Source organism: Neofelis nebulosa, chromosome 5 (genome assembly GCF_028018385.1).
Source record: "Neofelis nebulosa isolate mNeoNeb1 chromosome 5, mNeoNeb1.pri, whole genome shotgun sequence".
Lineage (NCBI taxonomy): Eukaryota > Metazoa > Chordata > Mammalia > Carnivora > Felidae > Neofelis > Neofelis nebulosa.
The window spans coordinates 28,646,305-28,660,498 of NC_080786.1; the positions used below are offsets into that span (position 1 = coordinate 28,646,305).

The 14,194-nt window shown below is 36.0% G+C and overlaps 1 protein-coding gene across 4 annotated transcripts in view; it reads left to right on the forward strand.

The window, feature by feature from the left end:
* Nucleotides 1-14,194, forward strand: part of DNAJC13 (DnaJ heat shock protein family (Hsp40) member C13) — a 127,923-nt gene that overhangs the window by 32,810 nt on the left and 80,919 nt on the right. For all 4 annotated transcript variants that reach the window (XR_009261770.1, XR_009261771.1, XM_058729902.1 and 1 more), the window contains exons 3-9: nucleotides 2,694-2,769; nucleotides 3,823-3,972; nucleotides 4,414-4,455; nucleotides 7,500-7,700; nucleotides 9,976-10,182; nucleotides 10,274-10,369; nucleotides 10,739-10,830. Coding sequence is in view for 2 of the 4 variants with exons in the window: in XM_058729902.1 (XP_058585885.1) it covers nucleotides 2,694-2,769; nucleotides 3,823-3,972; nucleotides 4,414-4,455; nucleotides 7,500-7,700; nucleotides 9,976-10,182; nucleotides 10,274-10,369; nucleotides 10,739-10,830 (864 nt within the window). In the remaining 2 variants the exon portion in view is untranslated. The remainder of the gene's footprint in view (nucleotides 1-2,693; nucleotides 2,770-3,822; nucleotides 3,973-4,413; nucleotides 4,456-7,499; nucleotides 7,701-9,975; nucleotides 10,183-10,273; nucleotides 10,370-10,738; nucleotides 10,831-14,194) is intronic.

The window sequence follows — 14,194 nt, forward strand, 5'->3', positions numbered from 1 at the left end:
ATCCCACTCCATTTTAGACATGTGAAATTAGGGAAAAGATATTTGTAACATGGCAATACTTTGTAAATAAATATATGGTAAAGATCAATAAAATCTTTTTTTTCCCAAATGGAAATAACTATCATTTTTATTAGATAATATACTAATTAGAAAAAAAGACAGGCAATAGAAAAATTGTGAAAGCCCTCTCGATCTCAGTGGAAATCCTTCTAGTGTTTTACTGTTGAGTCTGATAATGGCTGCTATTTAAGGTATGTATGTCTTTTTACTGTATTAGTAGCTTAAAGCAGAAAACTGTGATCTCCATAAATATCAAAAAAGCATTTGATTGTATTTAACATCCATTTTTAGTAATTTAAAGATCTCTTAACTAAAATACTAATAGATAAAATATGACCAATCATATTAATAGATTTTTCTTACATTGAAATCTGTTTTCCTAACATGAACCTTCTTTGGTCATAGTATACTGCTATTTTAATATGCTACTTGATTCTTCTTTCTAATACTTATTTATTTTTTTAATGTTTATTTTTGAGATCATGCACATGAGCTGGGGAGGGGCAGAGAGAGAGGGAGACAGAGGATCTGAAGCAGGCTCTATGCTGACAGCAGAGAGCCGGATGCGAGAGGCTTGCACTCACAACCTGTGAGATCAATCATGACCTAAGCCGAAGTCGAGTGCTTCAACCAACTGAGCTACCCAGGCACCCCTGTTGCTAATATTTATTTTAAAAATAGATTGGTGTATCTTTTTTTTTTTTTTTTTAAATGTGTCTGTTGTCTTACCAGATTTTAGTATCCCTAAAAGAATTTAGAAACTGCCCTTAGTCTGTTTCCTGGAACAGTTTAAGAAGCATGGTATTTATCTGTTCCTTTAAAGCATTTATCTCCTTGTTGGAGCCATGGTTATTTTGTAGGTTGTAATTGTTTACAGCTATCTTAAACTCTTCTATATAGGGGTTGGTTTATTCATAATTTTCAAAGTTATCTGCATAGAGTTATATACATCTTTATGTCTTCTGTATGATTATGAATTCTTACATTCTTAATTTTGTTTTTTTAGACTAGCTAATGTTTTATGTATTTATTTTATTTTTAACATTTTTATTTTTGGAGACAGAGTGCAAGCGGGGGAGGGCAGAGAGGGAGGGAGACACAGAATCTGAAGCAGGCTCCAGGCTCTGAATTGTCAGCACAGAGCCTGACGTGGGGCTTGAACCCACAAACCACGAGATAATGACCTGAGCTTAAGTTGGACGCCTAACCGACTGAGCCACCCAGGCGCCCCTGTATTTATTTTATTTTTAAAGAACTAATTCTTTATTTTTAAGTAAGTTTTTCTATTCAGGTTCTTTATCATTATGAGTTCCTCTCTATCCTAAAGGATTATTGATATCCAAGTGATTTTTTTCCTTAGATATGATACTTTAAAGTGAAGGAAGTAAAGTGGGAAGTGAAACTTGGGGGCTTGCCTGTGTATAAGCTTCCTACTTCTATAGAGTTGCAACACTTAACTATAATAGGTAGTTGCTTAAATAGAAATTATTAAGATTCCAGAATATTGTTGTGACTGATCAGTTATAGGCCATAGCTTTTCCTTCCTTTGCATCATGGTTTTGTTGAAAGGGTATTTTGAAAGAATTAGTAGTGTGCAGTGTTGTTGTTGTTTAATAAAATTTCCCATTTAGAATCTTGGCATCCTCGGGTGGTATCTTTTTAACTTCATGTATAGTAAGTCAATACAAGCTTGCTTGCATAGGTCGTATTTCTCTACTAAAGGATCTCCCTGGTTCACGTAAACTGAGTGGTAGGTGGGTTTTGTTTTTTTTTTTTAATCTTTATTTTTGAGAGAGAGAGAGAGAGAGAGATGGAGTGCAAACAGGGGAGGGGCAGAGAGAGAGGGAGACACAGAATCTGAAGCAGGCTTCAGTCTCTGAGCTGTCAGCACAGCCCCATGTGGGGCTTGAACTCACAAACTGTGAGATCATGACCTGAGCCAAATTCACTCTACTGACTGAGCCACCCAGGTACCCTGGTCGGTGGGTTTTAATACCAATAATACTTTCTTTTTTTGGTCATTTTGTTTTATACTAGGTTATTTAGGAGTTCCATTTTCAGTCCTCAGTAGATTTTATGTTTTTCTCATATGCTTCTTCACTCATTACTTCATCCAGTTCTGAGGATTACTGAGTAATCTTGATCAGCCAACCATCTTCTTGATAAAATTTGTTCAAGTTCTGGATTTTCTTCAAGAGTTCATTAATTTCAGTTATTTCTCCTGGTAGAGGAGAATAGAGCTCTAGCAGTTTTTGCACATTTCATCTTGCTTGTTCAGTTTTGTCCCAGCTTCAGACAGACTACAGTAAACATCTCCCTAAGTTTCCCATACAAAATTGTTGATTCCACTGTCCCAGTACCTTTTCAGTTGTTACCCATTCATGTCTGTTTATGAATTTATGCATGGAGAGCAAAGCAGAACCTGTGAACAGTATCCAGACGGCACCCACCCTCCCCGATAACACTTTAGAACATCAAAAAATGTGGGAATATAAAACTAAGCTCTATTTAGTTAGTATTAATTGTTAAATTTTTATGTTTATTGAAATATTCTTTTTGTGTTAGTATCATATTTTATTATAAAATGTTTCTTTTATTTAAGACTAAATTTAAGTACTTGTCTTTCTTTGTAGGTATAAGCGTGTCTTTTCAGTTGGAACCCATGCGATTACTACATATAATCCCAATACCTTAGAAGTAACAAATCAGGTAATCATGTTAGAAGCTGTTAGGCATGTTTTGAACTCCATTTGAATTTTATTTATTTTATTTTTTTTTTTTTTTTAATTTTTTTTTTTCAACGTTTTTTATTTATTTTTGAGACAGAGAGAGACAGAGCATGAACGGGGGAGGGGCAGAGAGAGAGGGAGACACAGAATCGGAAACAGGCTCCAGGCTCTGAGCCATCAGCCCAGAGCCCGACGCGGGGCTCGAACTCACGGACCGCGAGATCGTGACCTGGCTGAAGTCGGACGCTTAACCGACTGCGCCACCCAGGCGCCCCCCCATTTGAATTTTAAAAGCCAGGATATGACCCATGATTTCCCTTTCTTGAAATCTGTACTTTAGGTTAGAAAAGTCAACTTTGAAGGAGATTGATATGCTTATATAATGCTTGGTACTCGTACCAAAAGTAAATAAATAAAAGCGGGTGGTGAAGAATGTGTTTATTTCTAGGCTCTAAGGAGTATAACTTTTTGATATGTTACTTTTGATTGCCATCTCTTTTATGTGAAATTGGTACATTAGTTCATTATAGTTCTAAAGGCGGTATTAGTGTTGTAATAAAGGTATACAGAAGTTGCAGTGCAGTAAATGGAAAATACTTGTCATGGAAGTAGGATTACTGTTTATAAAGGCAAGACTAGCTTCAATATGGATAAGTAAACATATTTATAATGTAGTTTATTTTTAATTCTAAATTAGGCATGTTTTACAGATTCCTTTTTGTTGTTTTAGCAGATCTGCAGGTAATCATAAAATTTTATTCCTCACTTCTTTTCACTTGTATGTGTTTTAATTGCTTTGGATTAATGTCAGTAATCATTAAAGTTGGAACACAGATGGGATTTTTTAATTGTTGTCCCTGATAACCGAAAACCTTAAAAAGAATTTGTGTTACAGAATTACTATAAGATGTGACACCTTCTAGACCTCTGTATTATTTTGTAATTTAATCGGTTAGTGTGAAATTAAAGTAGGAAAAACAGTGTTGTATTTCACCATATTATAGCATCATTTGAGAGAATTTCTTTTTGTTAGTGGCCTTATGGAGACATTTGCAGCATCAGTCCCGTTGGGAAAGGACAAGGAACAGAATTCAACCTCACATTTCGTAAAGGCAGTGGAAAGAAGTCAGAAACTTTAAAATTTTCTACAGAGCACAGAACAGAACTTCTTACAGAAGCATTGGTAAGAACAGTTCCGTGTTAATAAGCTAAATTTCTCCTCTTTTTTTTTTTTTAAATTAAACAGTGACGTTACAGTACAGATAGTAATGTTTTGAGTCTCTGTGATCACAGTGTTTGTTTTTTCTTATTGACTGTTAACTTGATTCGGTGAAACTTTCACTTTCTCTAATGGAAAGTCTGGAAAATCCAGATATGTTTGATAGTGTTTAGTCTTTTTAAGCACATATATAGAGCAAAGCAGTCGTGTGTTTAATCTGTCTTGTTTTTCAGTGAAGTTCCACACATTTTGTATTGAACAGCCTTAAACTATATCTTCAGTAACATTTTTTTAATATCAAGGTTATCAAGTTGGGGTTTTACATGTTTTGGATAGAAAGAACTGAACTGCAAATCTTCCTTACCAGTCTGTTGTCATAAGTTGTGATTATGTTTTCTCTTTCAGAGATTTAGAACTGATTTTTCAGAAGGAAAAATCACAGGAAGGGCAAGTATTTAGCATTTATTAATATCTATTTTTATTCTAATGTTGCCCATTATTATATAGAAATGCTTCTGTGGTCTGTGTGTTCCTTTTATGGCAAAGCTGAAGGGAAAAAAGGAATCATCATTAAATGTTGTCTGGCACTATGTGATAGATGAATGTAGTTTAACAGGAAACTCAGATATGAGGAATTAGATTTATGACTTAATGCTTATGATAGGGAAAAAAGTCTTCAGGCAGAACTATGGAGCAATAAAAACAATGCTGTTACGACTCAGGTACTTTTTATTCAATATTCTAAACAGCAATCGTAAGCAACACACTGTGGATGATACCTGTTGGAACCTGCAACAGTTGTTTTGTGTAGGATTTTTCTATTTCAGAAGCATTAAGTTTTTAAGAAGTTTGGGGTATATCAGAACTGTCTTATTATATGTGTCTGCACTGGATCTGGCTGCAAGTAAGGCTTTGCATGGTGCACTGACAGCTTTGGGGAAGTCACGGTTGCTTATTAGAATCTTCCTAACTTTCTCATGCATTCTGTAATCATGTTACAAAGGCATTTAAACTAAATTGGAGACTTCTGAGGGGGGAAAATGGGAGTCCATGCTTTTTTTTCCACTCCCTTGAAATACTGAATTTCTTTCCATGAGAAGGTATTGGTTTTATAATGGGCAAGGGGGCAGAATAATGCCTAAACTGATAGCACTGTTCAGAACTCTGGCTCTTCTGGTAAAAGGCAGGAATTGAATTCTGAGAAGCTGGCAGCACCGTCTCCCTGCCTTTTAAGCCCTCATTCTTTCTGTGGATGTTCTGCTAGTTTTAGCATCCCAGAAGCTTCACTGATCTCAAGTCAAGCAAGTGACTGCTCAGGAGCCATTTAAAATAGATTAATGGCTGTTGGCAAGCTGCTTGTTTCTTGTTCCTCATGAGCCACAGTCACATTTCTATAAATTACAATTTCTTTCATGTTGGCAGTTGAGTTTTCCATATTCCTCAGCTGTTTGGAAAACTGCTGCTTCCAAAAGCATACTTTAGATTTTGTTTTAAGTTTCCCTTTATATCAGTTAACTTCAGCAACTTAGTATGTTTCAGAACTTTGAGGTAGAAACAGTGTCTCTAAAGACAGTCCACTTAATTTTATGTCAGGAATAAATGGTACCTTCTCCTCCCCCAGATTCTCTGCTGCTGAACACTCTTGCATAAATTGAATTTGACACTCAGGCCTTCAATTGAGATATACCTAAATTAGGTCTCTGAGTCTCTCTCAGCCTCTGCAATTCTGAGGGATAATGATGTGTTTCCATCAGCCCATCTCATTATGGCCATTGATTATCACCTGGGAGGAATAGAGACTGTCCTGCAGAGTGGGTTGGGGCACATGAACAAGCATAGTTTGGAAAAGCACCACCATTTTCGTGGCTTCCCTTCTTCTGGAGAAGAGTGGCACTGCTCCATCCTTTAGTTCAGAGTCAAGGTGCTAAGCATATTCTTGGGTTAATGCAGGCCCTTTGTTCTGCAGAATTCCTTTTATGGAACTATAATGTGCATTATGTCATCGATCAGTAGTAGTGCTAAGGGGACTTGATGTCATATGATCCTGAGCCAAACTGAGGCTCATTGCTAGGTTCAGTGTTGGGGTGTTGTAGAGGTGTTTATTAATGCCCTTCTCGCTTTTCTAAACACCTACAAGAGAATTTCTCTCATTTCAGTATTAGAAATAGTTGTACTATTTTCTTTTTAAATTTTTTTTAATGTTTATTTATTTTTGAGAGAGAGACAGAGTGTGAGTGGGGGAGGGGCAGGTAGGGAGACAGAATCTGAAGCAGGTTCTAGGCTCCAAGCTGTCAGCACAGAGCCTGACACGGGGCTCGAACTCATGACCTGAGAGACCGTGACCTGAGCCGAAGTCAGATGCTTAGCTGACTGAGCCACCCAGGCACCCGAGAAATAGTTGTATTCTTGAGCATCCAATTTACTTTTACTTTCAGAGTCACGTAACTGACTGTGTTTTCCTCTTTATATTGTCGGGTAGAGAAGTGGGTGGGTGAGGGGAGATTCATTTCACATCTGACACTTGATTGTTTTTATTTTCTCTTGCCTCATTTTGTCTTTATTTTGAATTATTTTCTCTTGTATCATATCATTTTGGTTAGCAGCCTCACTGAAGCCCTTTTTCTTTTTAAGAATAAAACTGGGTAGTAAATGGATGTTAACCATTCTAATCACTTGTTAAATTTTTTTAAAAAATGTTTATTTAGAGAGAGAGTACATGCGCATGCTAGTGGGGGAGGGGCAGAGAGAGAGAGAGGGGGTTGGAGAGAATCCTAAGCAGGATCCCTGCTGTCAGTGCAGAGTGGAATTCAGGGCTTGATCTCTCAAACCTTGAGATGGCTTGAGCTGAAATCAGGAGTCAGACACTTAACTTCCGGACCCATCCAGGCACCCCTCTAATCATTCTGATAGTAGGTACTTTATAAAGAAATGTCATTATCTAAATGGAATTTCACTTACTAATGTGATCAGATTTATACCTTTGGTGTGATTAGAAAAGTGTAAGGTCAAACTGAGGCTTCAGCATTTTTTGTGTGTGTAGGAAGAAAATCTGTATTAGTATACTGAACCAGTTCAGGTTGTTTACATTGAATACTGTAACTTCCCCAAAATGTGACTTAGCCTTTTTCCATATGTAAGTTGGATTAAAAGAATCCATCAACAAAAGTTGAAATCTTTTTTCCCCGGCAAAAATTTCAGAGTATTCTTTTAGGATTTCCTTTTTTTAAAAAATAGATTTGCATAAGACTGACTTAAAATTGTTTCACAAAATACTGTGAAAATATTGTGAGGGGGTTAAGTGCCCCCTCCCCCACTCCTGCTCACACACTGGCTCTCACTCTCAATAAACAAAACCAATTGGATAGTAGCTGTAAATAATTATAATATTTGGATTTCTGGTTGTTTTGGCAGTGACTGATAGATTAAATGTGATTTTATTTTATGGTAATTTTAAATATGAACCTAAAAGTAATAACTGTTTGTCTCTCTAGAGGTATAACTGCTATAAGCACCACTGGAGTGATACAAGAAAACCTGTTGTTTTAGAAGTCACTCCTGGAGGCTTTGACCAAATTAATCCTGCAACCAACAAAGTCCTCTGTTCCTATGACTATAGAAATATTGAAGGCTTTGTAGATCTCTCCGATTATCAAGGGGGATTTTGTATACTGTATGGAGGATTTAGTAGATTGGTAAGTAGTATTTTTAAAAAGTCATTTAAAAAGAGACATAACCATTTGAAGGAAAGCGGGTTTTTTTTACACTTCTATTTCACATTCACATGTGTCTTGTGGAAGGAAGTATGGTATTAAAGAGTACATGCTTTGTTATCAAAGAGACCTGAGCTTGAATCTCAACGTGGAGCTCTCTAAAGTGACAAGAGTAATATGTATGTCATAGGTTTTTGTTTTTAGGGTTCTGTGAGATAATTTATGTGAAATGCTTAGCATAATATTTGTCTTACTATTCAGTAAATGGGGGTTACAGTTGTTATTTTCATTATATCAGTGTCTTAACTGAAAGAATCTAAGCTTTGAAAAAGTAATTTAAGATCTTTTATTTTTATAGTCTTTCCTCCTTTCCCCAGCTGTTTGTAATCTGAAATCTGAGTATTCATTGAAACTTCAAATTTGGAGTTCATTGCATGTTTTTGTCTTGAAATTCTGAATTATATGTGAATTGTGAGGTATAGCAAAAGCCACTTAAGATGCTCAGACTGTTTGTTAATTGGTAATAGAAGCTGAACTCTAAATGATGACCATCTTTTTCTATAAGAAACATTTTGCCTTCCTTAATGAAATCTCACCTCTTCAAGATGAGCACTGGAGAGTTTCCACAAGGAAAGGCTCAGTTGAGCTTACTCTCAAGTTTCCTTTCTCTTGAGAATTTAAATTTCTGTAGATATCTTAGTGGCCTGGGAACAGCTACTTTATGATTTAGTGTTCTATGGATAAATTATCCTTCTCTTGGTAGTAGAGCCAGGGCAAGCCTGGAACTTTTCGATAACACAAGAGGATAGGGTAGCAGAAGGGAATGATGATGGGGGAGGGGTGCTGAACTATTTGATTTACAAAATATGTCAGCTCTTCAGAGTTAGAGGCCTTTTTCCATCTTGGATTTCACCTTTGCCTAGGTGATGGGTACAATTCTAGTGTCCTTCATCTAAGAACACGTATCTAGACATTTTGTTACCTTTGAGTCTAGACCCAAAAGATCTAGGCCCAAAGAGAAAATTAGGTTCCTTCCCCACCCTAGAGCAGCCTAAAGCCTGTTGTTGAAGTGCCATCCAAAGGCTTATCTTATCTCTTCCATGGACAGTGGAAATTTGTAATGATTAACACCTTGGTGGAAACCATACCTAATTACAGGAGTGTAGCCTTGCAGACCTTGACGGGACAACTATATCACAGTAATTCAACTAAGCCTTACAGTGTGTGAGGTAAACATTAAGGATGAGAATTATCTGATACTCCTCAGTTACCAACAGTTTTTATTGCTTTCATGGCATCAGGTAGTTTTAATTTTAATCATCCATTTTCTAAGCATACTGTGCTTTTTAGAAGATACTAGCTAAAATGAGTTAATTCACTGCAAATATGATACCATGACAGATTTATTTAGCAAACCTTTATCTGGTACTTTCTGCATATATAGTAACTGTTATAAGCAGCTGGGAATAAAATCAGGGCTTAAGATTTTATTTGTTTATTTTAAGTAATCTCTGCACCCAGTGTGGGACTTGAACTCACAACCCCGAGATCAAGAGTTGCCCACTCAACCGACTGAGCCAACCAAGGCGCCCCTAAAATCAGGTTTTAAAACGTGATCTCAATCTGTTACTCAGCAGGGGAGGTATTGGCATATGGACAGGACAGTTCTTATTATTGCATGGCACTCTCCTGCCCTGTCCTTTGCAGCCCATTTAGCATTTTTGGCTTCCAGGACTCAAATGCAGATAGCAGTACCTTATCCTTACCTTTGTAAAGTACACTCTTGGAGGTTGATTTGTAATATCCGTCAGCCAATGACTTGTAAACATAAACATTCCTCAAGGTGATCTTGCAAGAAAACCCACTATATAAAAACATTAAATCAGAGCTACTTTCGTTGAAACTGGGAATCCTACCCACGTAGTACCCACTACCCCTACTGGACTTGGCTGGGGTCCCTAGGACCACTTTGGGAAGCCCCAGCATTCTGTTTTCCACATGATGATGGGAACCAGACCCTGAGAAATTATGAAATAATTTCCATTCAGTTAGTTATTTGCAAGGTTCTATATCCCAGACTTTGGTATTTTAATTTAGTGGTTCAAATATAACACACTGCTTATTTACCTTTGATAAGATCCACTACCTTTTTTTTTCTTTAGAATTGCTACTTCAGTCTCTTTCTTGTGAATTGATTCAAAATGGTCACATTTTAGTTGTTTCAATCCTGACTTTTCAAATTTTAAAATCTGTGCAGCATTTATTTGCTTCAGAGCAAAGAGAAGAAATTATCAAAAGTGCAATAGATCATGCTGGCAACTACATAGGTATTTCATTGCGCATCAGAAAAGAACCTTTAGAATTTGAGCAGTATTTGAATCTTCGCTTTGGAAAATACAGCACTGATGAATCCATTACATCGTTAGCAGAGTTCATAGTCCAAAAAATATCACCTAGACATTCGGTAAGACTCTATATTAAAAATGATAATTTGTTCATCTGATTTTGACATATTTTTTTAATAACTTTTTAATATGTTTAAATTTTGTTTAAAGGAGCCTGTAAAACGAGTTCTAGCACTTACAGAAACATGTTTAGTAGAACGTGATCCAGCAACATACAATATTGCAACTTTGAAGCCTTTAGGAGAAGTAAGTTTAACATTATTAGCTTTAATGAGGTTTCTTCCTGTTGATAATATAGGATAATATTCTATTTTAGTAATTTTTCATGTCCAACAAATGGAAAATACGGAGAATCTATTTAATTCTTCACATTATTATATTTATTGTACTTAGAACAGTGACTGTTACAAAATTTGTTTTCCAAGTATACAACAAATGAAACTTTTTATTCAGTAATGGTATGACTATTTGAGACTTTTAAGCAGCTCTTAAATTTTGATCCTATAAACAATTTTTAAATACTGACTTTTGTAAGCTAAAAGGGTAGTCTGTAGTTCTAAGGAAATGTCATAAAACTAAATACCATTTGTTGAACTTGTTTTTTGTTTTCACTAGGTATTTGCATTGGTTTGTGATTCAGAAAATCCACAACTTTTTACCATTGAATTTATAAAAGGGCAAATACGGAAATATTCTTCAACAGAGAGGTATTTTTTTTTTTAATTCATCCAGCTTTTAATATCCTAGTATGTGCAAGGCAAAATGTTCCATCAAAGAGGAAAAACAAAGTTATGATCTAGATCTTTAAAATCCTATAACTTAGGAAAGGCAGCATTATTTTGTTGCAGATTTAAAATGACCATTCACGATAAAGAAATTGTGGTTTATATACACAATGGAGTACTACATGGCAATGAGAAAGAATGAAATATGGCCCTTTGTAGCAACATGGATGGAACTGGAGAGTTGTGATGCTAAGTGAAATAAGCCATACAGAGAAAGACAGATACCATATGTTTTCACTCTTATGTGGAGCCTGAGAAACTTAACAAAAACCCATGGGGGAGGGGAAGGGGAAAAAAAAAAAAAAAAAAAGAGGTTAGAGTGGGAGAAAGCCAAAGCATAAGAGACTCTTAAAAACTGAGAACAAACTGAGGGTTGATGGGGGATGGGAGGTAGGGGAGGGTGGATGATGGGTATTGAGGAGGGCACCTTTTGGGATGAGCACTGGGTGTTATATGGAAACCAATTTGACAATAAATTTCATATATTGAAAAAATAATAATAAAAATAAAAAATAAAATAAAATGACCATTCACTGGGGTGCCTGGGTGGCTCAGTCGATTAAGTGTCCGACTTCGGCTCAGGTCATGATCTCATGGTTCGTGAGTTCAAGCCCCACGTCGGGCTCTGTGCTGACAGCTCAGAGCCTGGAGCCTGTTTCAGATTCTGTGCCTCCCTCTCTCTCTGCCCCTCCCCCACTCATTCTCTGTCTCTCTTCATCTCTCAAAAATGAATAAATGTTAAAAAAAAAAAAAATAAAGATCCCGTTTTCAAATTTCTAAAAAATAAAAATGGTGATTTGATTTTAAATGAAATGATGAAAATAAGGTGTATTTCTGTAACTTATGCTTTTAAATAAAGCATTTTAAAATAGCACCTTTCACTTTTCATTGTTAACTTGTTTGAATAACAGCAGCAAGTTACTTTAGATATACTTTTAAGTTAGGTTTTTGTAAGTTAGTATCATTAGTCTAGTTACTAATTTTCCAGTGGAATGAGCCTGATTATTTTTATATCACTGTGACTTGGCTGTTGATGTGAAAAGCTGTGAGATGCTATAGCTCATCAACTCCTGTGAGGTAAAGAACTTGAATGCTGTCCTACTGTGAATGACTAGAACTCTCTTAATATACTAAGCCATTGTCATGGTATTGGCAGCTTTTACATTCCAGGCAGTTCTTTTGTGCTGTTTAAAAAGGTTGAGACTGAATCTGTTTTTAAAGCATAGTTGAAATGGTTCTGGCACATTTTGCCACTGTTCAGAATGCAGCCTTATTGAAGTCCTGTCACTTCCTGTAGTATGACCAGTAACTCTTTCTTACCTTGGAAAGCTTTTGATCTAAGTTCAACAAAAATGACATTTTAAGCAAAAAGGTGGTATTTTTTCCTGTCCTGAATTCAAGGAAGAGAACTTCTGGGGGGAAAAAAAAACTGCACATGTTCTAATCAGGGAAGGGATCTCAACATTTACAGTTTGTCATGTGCTTTATGTACATACATTGTTTGATCCTGATCCCTAGGAAGAAGATGCCATTATTCCCAATAAAGTTTATATGCAAAAAGTAAAACAGTTTGTGACTTTGGATTAGGACAAGGTTTCTTTCTTTCTGTTCTTTCTAAATGTTTATTTTGAGAGTGAGAGGGCGTAAGTGCAAGTGCATGCAAACGGGGGAGGGGCACAGAGAGACGAGAGAAAAAATCCCAACCAGGCTCCATGCTGTCAGCACAGAGCCCAATACAGGTCTCAGTCTTACAAATCATGAGATCATGACCTGAGCTGAAACCAAGAGTCGGACGCTTAACCAACTGAACCATCCAGGTGCTCTAGGAAAAGGTTTTTAGATATAGTTCCAAATACATAATTCATGAAAGTCTGATTAATTAGACTTTGTTAAAATTTAAAACTTTGACCCCATTAAGAAAAGGACAAGCAAGCCACAGCGAGAAAATATTTGGAAAACATATAGGTAGTAAAAGACTTGCTTTTAGAATATATAAAGAACTCTTAACTCAATAGTAAAAAATTAAAAACCCAAAAAATAAGTAGGCAAAATATTCAGATAGACATCTCACCAGGGAAAATATGTGAATGGTAAATAAACACATAAAAAGACCATGATCCATTAAGGAAAAGTAAAACCACTACATATACAGTAAAATGGGTAATATCGAAAAAACTGGCAATGCTGATTGTTGGCAAGCATGTGGATTCTCCTACATTGCTGGTGGGAGAACATAAAGTCATAAACTTTTGAAAAATAGTTTGGCAATTTCTTAAACATAAAGTTATCATATGACCCAATGATTCTATTCTTAGGTGTCTACCTCAAGAGAAATGAAAACATATGACTGCATAAAAACTTGTATCTGAATGTTTATGATAGCATTACTCCTAATAGCCAAGACTAGAAACAATTGATATATATATTACCTGGTGAATGAATAGGCAAACATGTTGAGTATCTACATGGTGGAAAACTATTCATCAATAGAAAGGACTGAACCTTAAAAATTTATGTAAAATAAGCAAGACACATAAGACTACATATTATTCTGTTTATTTGCATTTTTAAGAGACTATTTTTTAGAGCACTTTGAGGTTTATAGCAAAATTGAGCAGAAGGTACAGAGATTTCTCATATACTTCCTGGCAGAGCCTCCCCCATTACCAGCATCCCCTACCAGAATGATACATACGTTAAAATTGACTAACCTACAATTGTATAATTGGAACAAACGTATAATGACATTTATCTACTATTATAGTATCATACAGACTTTTCACCACCCTAAAAATGTCCACAGGTCCTCTCTAGCAGTAAAAATACTTTGGATGAGGAAATCCTAATGCTCCACTAATTTCATCTCTCCCTCCCTCCTAAATCTTGACAGCCACTCATCGTTTTACTGTCTCCAAAGTTTTGCTTTTTCCATAGTGTCATAGTTGGAATTGTACAGTATGTAGCCTTTTCAGATTGGCTTCTTTCATCTTCTCCATGTCTTTTCATTCCTGGATAGCTCATTTCTTTTTAACACTTAATAATCCATTGTCTGGACATACCATGGTTTATTTATCCATTTGCTTACTGAAGGACCTCTTGTTGCTTCCATTAAAGCTGTTGTAAAAATCCGAGTGCTGGTTTTGTGTGGACGTAAGTTTTCATCCTTTGTGTAAATACTAAGGAGTATGATCACTGCATCATAGGGTAAGAGGATGTTGAGTTTTGTAAGAAACTGCCAAACTGTCTTTCAAAAGTGGCTGTGAATTTTATATTCCAATCAGCAGTG